Source organism: Micromys minutus, assembly GCF_963924665.1.
Source record: "Micromys minutus genome assembly, chromosome: 2".
In the NCBI taxonomy this organism is placed as follows: domain Eukaryota; kingdom Metazoa; phylum Chordata; class Mammalia; order Rodentia; family Muridae; genus Micromys; species Micromys minutus.
Window position 1 is genome coordinate 89,923,922 of NC_137971.1, and position 7,641 is coordinate 89,931,562.

The 7,641-nt window shown below is 43.0% G+C and overlaps 1 protein-coding gene across 1 annotated transcript; it reads left to right on the forward strand.

The window, feature by feature from the left end:
* Positions 1-4,790: 4,790 nt before the first annotated feature.
* On the forward strand, positions 4,791-6,459 carry MRPL17 (mitochondrial ribosomal protein L17). The gene is made up of 3 exons (XM_080911748.1): positions 4,791-4,981; positions 5,218-5,286; positions 5,576-6,459. Exons 1-3 carry the CDS (start codon positions 4,808-4,810, stop codon positions 5,882-5,884), a joined length of 552 nt encoding a protein of 183 aa, XP_080767874.1. The 5' UTR covers positions 4,791-4,807; the 3' UTR covers positions 5,885-6,459.
* Positions 6,460-7,641: the final 1,182 nt, after the last annotated feature.

Consider the following 7,641-nt stretch of genomic DNA (forward strand, 5'->3'; position numbering starts at 1 on the left):
TTTGTTTGGTTGGTTGATTGGGTTTTTTGTTTTGTTGTTTTTCAAGACACGATTTCTCTGTGTAAAAGCCCTAGCTGTCCTAAAACTTGTTCTACAGAGCAGGCTGGCTTCAAACTCACAGATCTGACTGCCTCTGCCTCTCCAGTGCTGGAATTAAATATGTAGAACACCACAGCCAGCTATTTATTCTTTCTGAGAAAAGATCCCACTGTGTAGTCCTAGTTGGTCCAGAATTTACTATGAAAACCAGACTAGCTTCAAACAAATGTGCCTGTCTGAAGTGGAAACTTCTAGTTCTTTGGTAAATTAGTTATGCTAAATGATGTTTTGCTGGGGCACCCAGGTAAAGGATGTCGTGCTAAAGCAAACATATGAAAGACTGTTTTCCTGAAACAGACACAAGTGAGAGGATGTGTGCGTATAGCAGACACGTGAAAGGACTCTTGATGAAGGTATATAAATACGACCCTACAGACAGTGGAGGAGGAGCACTGAGCACTGGTTTGCTTTGCTCTGCCTCACTATTCTTCACCAATGACACACATGTATTGGTTCTCCTTACACAGCATCATTGAGCTCAACTTGTGATGATGCTGCCATTGAGAGAAACTTGCCCAGGAACCTCTTGCCAGTTTCCTGTGACAGCTTGCAGCTTCTGTGGCCTCGACTCACTCCGGTTTGGTGACGTTGGTGGTTTCTTTAAGAATGAACTACAGCTGCCTGGTGTCTGCTTCCTGAAAGAACTGGACTGTAGCTGCTAAGTCAGGCCTACAGTCAGCCTGCCTAAAGGATGGTCTACGGCTGCTAAGTCGGATTTGGTGGTTGCCACAGGACTAAATTTCTGCCGATAAAGATAGAGCTCACCCACCAAAGAACTATTGCTGAACAGGTCCACTTCCCCCATCCTAATAACTTTTCTCTCCCACTGCCTCTGCTGGGAGGTAGGCTAGAGAAGAGATTGAACCCGTATTAAAAGTAGGTTCCAAAAAAATGTATGCCAACACCTGTCTCTGACTCGAGTGTGAGAATCAGTGGTGTGCACCACAGAGCCCAGCCTTAGCAATTATTGACATGTGGCTTTTTTATCTGTTTGTCAGATTTACAAAGTTATATACATTGCTTCTCCACCACTGAAATAGGTATATAAATCAAAATGCACACTACAATTAACTTTTGACTTGGTTATCTGAATTTTGGTAGCATAAACAGAGTAAAATAAAATATTTTAAATTTTATGATAATTTGTTTACAAATTTGTGATAATTGTTAAAATACAAGATAAATTTGTCATTGAAAATACATATGGGCGGGATAACTTTTAAGTATTTGTCCTTACTTTTAGTTTATTTTTTATTTTATTGTTTAAAGTATTTTTAATTTATCCTTAGTAGAATTTAACATCCAAAAACAAAATGAATCCAGGTTCAATAGAGATTAATAGCAAAAAAAAAAAAAAAAAAAAAAAAAAAAAAAAAAAAAAAAGTTGGTGTACTTATCGAAAGCATTACATACAGTAGAATTTCTTTCGGTTAAAATAGTCTTTCTTTACTTTTCATCACACTGACTCTAAATGGTCTTCAATATCCAGGTCGGTCATCACTCCCCCCTCATGGAAGCCTTTTCTGACCTTTTAAACTAGTATAAATCCCCCCTTCCTACACTGTCCCTTTCTATGCAAGTAAAACAGCCTCTGCTTGTTTATCAGGTGTTTAACTCCCCCATTAGATACACAGATAGAAAGGCAGCCGCCCAGTGAATCCGCCACAGCGCACTGTACGTTCTTATGCTCATTTACTGAGTAACTGGATCACACTGTGGGTAGGGTAGATGCACACGCTTGAGTATTGCTAAAGCAATTTAAATTTAGTTCTTCTCTCTTCAAAATAAAAGCAGTTTCTTTTTACTTGTTTTCACAGGGATCTTCCTCAATCCTGTGTCTGCACAATAATACAATTGCTTCTAACATGAAGGCCACAGAACCAAAGGGGTCAGTGAATAAAATTCAGTAAATTCATGAACTTGGGTAGAAGGAAAATGTCTTTGTTTTTATTGAAATGTAATTTCAATGAACTGTAAATGAAATGTAATTTTTTATTCAATTTGTACTTAAGTAACAAACTGCAATAATATTATTAAGGATTATACTTCACCAGCATAAATCAGTAATGTTCTATCAGTTAGCAGTTATAAATACCTCAAAATGTCATTTACATTATCACCACTTTAAAAATCATAGAAATTATGAAACCTACCACTAGGTCTTTTTATTTCATATACTGACAAAACAGCACATATTATCACATTCACCAATTTGGAGAGTTCTCCAATATCTCCATGGATGCACACTACAGCACATGAGAATCTTCTTTCAAACACACACACACACACACACACACACACACACACACACACACTTCATTTTAAAAAGTTTTTTGACTGGATGATTTGTAAAAACAGGTCAGTGAGAAATAAGGAAAATCCAGCGTCCAGGAGTGAAGAAATACTTCCACCAGGGTGAGAGATGGAGAAAGCAAAAGCAAATCAACAGTGCAGTCAGTAACATTCCTGAATTAATATTGAAGCATGGTGAAAGTTGGCTAACAAGCCTAGCTAAATAAGACATTTTCTTTCAATTTAAAGATGAAAACATAATTTTTCTAAGAAAAAGTGAAATTAACAAGAAACACCGAGGTTTAAAAAAAAAAGATGATATATGGTTTTTTAAATTTGTTTTGTGTGTGTGTGTGTTTTATTTTATTTTTACACTCAAGATTTTATTCCCCTCCTGGTCCACCCTCCTACTGTTTCACATCCTATACCTTCTCCCCACCACCCCCATCTCCATGAGGATGTCCCCTTAAGGTTTAAAAGACAAAAAAAAAAAAAAAAAAAAAAAAAAAAAAAAAAAAAAAAGGCAGAGTGCTGGCTTGATGGTAGAGGAAAGAGAAAAGACAGCCAAATGCATGAATCAGTTCCCCTCTGACCTTGAAGGGCTTTATAATTTTGGCAACAGGCAGTTGACCTCACTAATAATACAAGGAAATGAAGCAGGGAGGGGACAGAACACCATGAAGAATGTAAGCCAACTTGGAAACAACCTGTCACTATTTCCAGAGTGAAACACCATCTGAAGGGTTGTGTTGATTCCATCAAACTCTGGGTCCCTCTTTAGTACTGAGCCACCTTAACTTCTTCATATTGCATATGATCACAAACTTATTTTTCTAAAATGAACTATTTTAAAAATTACTCGTTTTCCACTTGAAATGTGCTTTTGTTGCTGTCTTCAATATTCTAGTAACTTGACTGTAGCAAATTCATTTTAAATAAACTTTAATACAATCATCATTTTGTTAAATATTAGAACAAGATTATATTTTCACCCAATTCCTCCCAGTAAACTGTCTTCAATAAGTAGTGAGGATGTTGCACAATGGAAGGGAACACACACACACACACACACACACACACAATTTTTTAAAGCAAAAGTATTCATTCCCCAGAGACCTAGGGAAGAACCAAACAATTTTGCCAAAAATAAACAAACGAACTAACTAATTAATTAATTAATTAATTCAATGAGATGGTTCCTAGAGATATTCTGCTATATTCATAGATTGTGCCTAATTAAGCCGTCATCAGAGAGGCTGCCTCTGGCAGCTGATGGGAGATGCAGAGGCCCACTGACAAACATTAAGTGGAGAAAGAGCCTAGGCTGGAGGCCTCCATAACGCCCCTCTCCCTGAAGCTCCAGAAACCCACCGGAGGACGGGGAAGAATTGTGGGAGCCAGAGGGGTCGAACACCAGAGAGCACAGCCTGTTGAATCAACTAAGCAGGGCTCATGGGGGCTCAAAGAGACTACAGGGGCAATTATGGACCCTTCAAAGTTCTACACTAGGTTCTCTGCAAATATGTTATAGTTTGTTGGTTTGGTGTTTTGGGGGGGACTCCTGACAGTGGGAGATGGGGTGTCTCTGACTCTTTTGCCTGATCTTGGGATCCTTTTCCTCCTAATGAGTTTCCTTGATCACAACTGATGTGAAATGACGGTTTGTGCCTGATCTTATATAGTATCTTCTTGTGTTTTGTTTGGTTAATGTCCCTGGGAGGCTTACTCTTTTCTAGTAGGAGTAGAAGAAGGTGAGTGGGGATTGGGAGAAGTTGCGGTCAGGGTGTATTGTATGATAGAAGAATAAAAAAATTATAATGTGAAGTATTTGTCCATTTCTTTAGCTTTTAGTGCTACCCTTTTTTTAACTTATTTTTTAAAAAGTAAGTTTTTATTTATGTCAATAAAAGGATGTAATACCTGCAGCTTTCCTGGACATAATTCATCTCACTAGCACTAATGAAAACTAGGTTTAAACTAGCATCCTCAGGTAGCCAGCCAGGACTGCAACTCCTCAGTCAAGAGGTCCACATTCCACCATGGCTCCACCCCTCAGAGGCAGTTCTCCTCAGATACTCACTTTCCCGGCATGCTCCGCCCGGAAGGCGCCTCCGCCAAGAACGCCCCCAGCCTGCTGACGCAGTGCTAGAGAAACCCGGCAGGGGGCGCCGAGGTCCCCAGCTCGCCACCCGTAGCACCCACAGTGCGAGAGGCCGGCCCAGCTCGCCGCTCCGGAAACGTCAACACATCGGGCCGCCCTCCCTCGGACTGCCAGCTAGGCAGGCTCTGATGCGCACGCGCAAACACGACTGCCACGCGCCGACCTACTGCGCATGCGTCTCTGCCCCGCACCCTCACCCTCCCCAAGGCCGAGCTTCCCTTTCCGGGCCCGGAGAGGTGGGGCTAAGGTGGGAGCATGAGGGTGTCGCTGGCTGTCGCTGTCTCCCACGGCCGCGTCTACCGCCGCCTGGGCCTCGGTCCCGAGTCCCGCATCCACCTGCTACGGAACTTGCTCACGGGCCTAGTGCGCCACGAACGCATCGAGGCACCATGGGCACGCGTGGACGAGATGAGGGGCTACGCGGAGAAGGTGAGAGCCAAGCCATTCACGGCCGGGCCCGTGTAGGGAGTAGGTAGGGAATCCCGCACGGCACTCAGGCTGAGCACGTCACTCCCGCGCTTTGAATGGAAGGCTGGTTGAGGCTGCGGAAGAAGGAGAGCCCTGGATTAGCTGGTGGAATGATTGGATGAAGGTGAGACATTAAAAGAGTAAGGTGGGTGCCTCGGTTCTTACTCGGGTCGCATCTGTGTGTTTTGTCCTCACAGCTCATCGACTATGGAAAGCTGGGAGACACCAACGAACGAGCCATGCGTATGGCTGACTTCTGGCTCACTGTGAGTGCTTCCTACCTGCTAGTGGGGAAGGAGTCCTTAGAGAGCCGGGGACCTGGCAGATTTAAGCCAGGGCTTAAGTACCAGAGTTACTAACTACCTTAGATGCGGGCTTCTCTTATTTGAACTGGGAAAGATGCACGTCTGTGTAACTTCCTATACGTGGTTCTGTGTAACTTGGTACCTAATTGGGTAGTGGGGAAAGCCTGTGAAGATGGTTTGAACCCTAACTCTGGGAATAATCAACAGTTAAGTTGTGACGATTTTCTTCTGATTAACTCTCCCCATCCAGGAGAAGGACTTGATCCCAAAGCTGTTTAAAGTGCTAGCGCCTCGGTTCCAAGGTCAGAATGGGAACTACACAAGAATGCTACAGATCCCGAATCGAAAAGAGCAAGATCGGGCCAAGATGGCAGTGATAGAATATAAAGGGAACTGCCTCCCTCCCCTGCCTCTGCCTCACAGAGACAGCAACCTTACCCTCCTAAACCAGCTGCTCCTGGGACTGCAGCAGGACCTGCACCATGACCAGGAAGCAAGCCACCACAGCTCCCAAACGGTTCAAACACCAAAGACTTCACTGGAGCAGGAAAGGACATAGGTGTGGTGCCCCGTGTTCTTGGGTCTTGGAGCTCTTGCAGAGTGTGAGAAATGGAAGTAGCATTGTAAAGCCCCATCATAAAGAGGCCCAGGCCTCCCTGCTGACTCAAATGATCCTCTTTGCGCAGTAGATAAAATTCCTTTTATGAAATTAAGATACTGATTTTCTTTTTCTTCCCTAGGGTTTCTGGAAAGTAAGAGGCATCCAGATAGATGCTCGGCCTCCTAAGACAGTAAATTCACAGCTTATGTTTTGGAATCTTAGGTCTAGTTTTGTTTTGCTTTTTGTGAGAGGGGGGTCTTGCTGTGTGATCTGGAGTGCATCTGCCATGCAGTTGTCCTCCTGTCCCTGCTTCCCAAGTGCTGGGCTTGAAGGTGTTCAGCACCACAAGGTGTGCCAGTTTGCTTATGTTTTGTTTTTGTTTTTCTGAGACAGTTTCTTTGGCTGTCCTGGAACTCAGAGATCCACCTGCCTTTGCCTCGTGAGTGCTGGGATTAAAGTCATGGGACACCACCTCCTGGTTCAGATTGCTTATCTTAACACTAATTTAGATGGACCCTGGACCACTTGATTCCAAACTATCTTCCTATGGTGACTGTGGTTGATGTCCAGCCTAGAGACCCACCATAGGGATTTCTTTTTTGTTTGTTTTTTATAAGTTACACATGACAATCTGTTAGTTAATCCTATGAGAGTGGGTTTCATCTTGGCATTTTTATATATGCTTGTTTACCAATGTCTTTTGATCATGTTCACCACCACACACACACAATTGTCCTGTCTATTTCAACTAGTCCTTCTTCATGTCTTTGTGATTGTGTCCTGGTGAGTTTCATTAGTCCTGCTTACAGGAGCATGTGTGTCTTACCAGTGGCTGTACCGCTGAAGAAAATTTCCCTCCTTTAATAACTATTAACTAATTATTGATCCACAAGGGAGTGTGCAGCCACCTGAGCTTCTAACCCCTTGACAAGTTTTTGACAGGCCACTATTAGAGCAAGTGTTCAGTCCCAAAAGATTGCTTCCTGATAACTAGCTGTGTGCACCTCTGTACAGGAATCTTCAAATAACATGGTACCCCTAAAAATGAGAATTGTTTCTAGGCAAGGTCACATGTTGCATTTATGTTTCACTCAGTGTCTGAATGGGTTTTGAATGTAGACTCAAAACAGATATATCACCACCCTGATCAGAGATAGGGCTGTAGGCATCTGCCAGGATGTTGGCTTTCCGGATAAGTTCCTTCCTCCTAGTGGAGGGTGTGAAGAGAGAGGTTGATAGAGAGTGATGCTTTAGAAAGTTAGGCCTGCTGGGAATTTCCTGGAAGCTTTTGTTGTCAAAAGTGGACCTCTGTGGGAACCCAGAAAGAGGAAATCCGGTTTCAGAATGACTGGGGTATGTGAGAAGGAGCTTGTTTATATCCAGTATTATAGATATAACCCATCCTGGCTCCTGTGCTTTGGTCAGAGGCTTTACCAGGGAGTCATGGGAAGGAGTTGTCACTCCTGAACAATTGATGCAGGGCCTGAAGGAGGAAGAAGGTTACTATGGAAGCAGAAAGACATTAGCTTCAGTGACACGACTTTTTTATGAGACTGCTTGCTGCACAGCTGCCTACACTAAATTACCTGGTCCTAGCAAAGCTGTCCCTCTACTGCATAAACTTATTTCTTTGTAAGTTTTTATTCATTTTCCTACCTTTTGAGCAATTACCAGTTAGATGCCTGAGTCATGACTTGTTCTAGGGAAAACCCCTT

Bases quoted from the DNA above. Each gene is read 5' to 3' on its own strand.
- MRPL17 (XM_080911748.1), top strand. From the start codon at position 4,808: ATGAGGGTGTCGCTGGCTGTCGCTGTCTCCCACGGCCGCGTCTACCGC. The intron at 4,982-5,217 runs GTGAGAGCCAAG...TTGTCCTCACAG, and splicing joins TGAGGGGCTACGCGGAGAAG to CTCATCGACTATGGAAAGCT. The intron at 5,287-5,575 runs GTGAGTGCTTCC...CTCCCCATCCAG, and splicing joins TGGCTGACTTCTGGCTCACT to GAGAAGGACTTGATCCCAAA.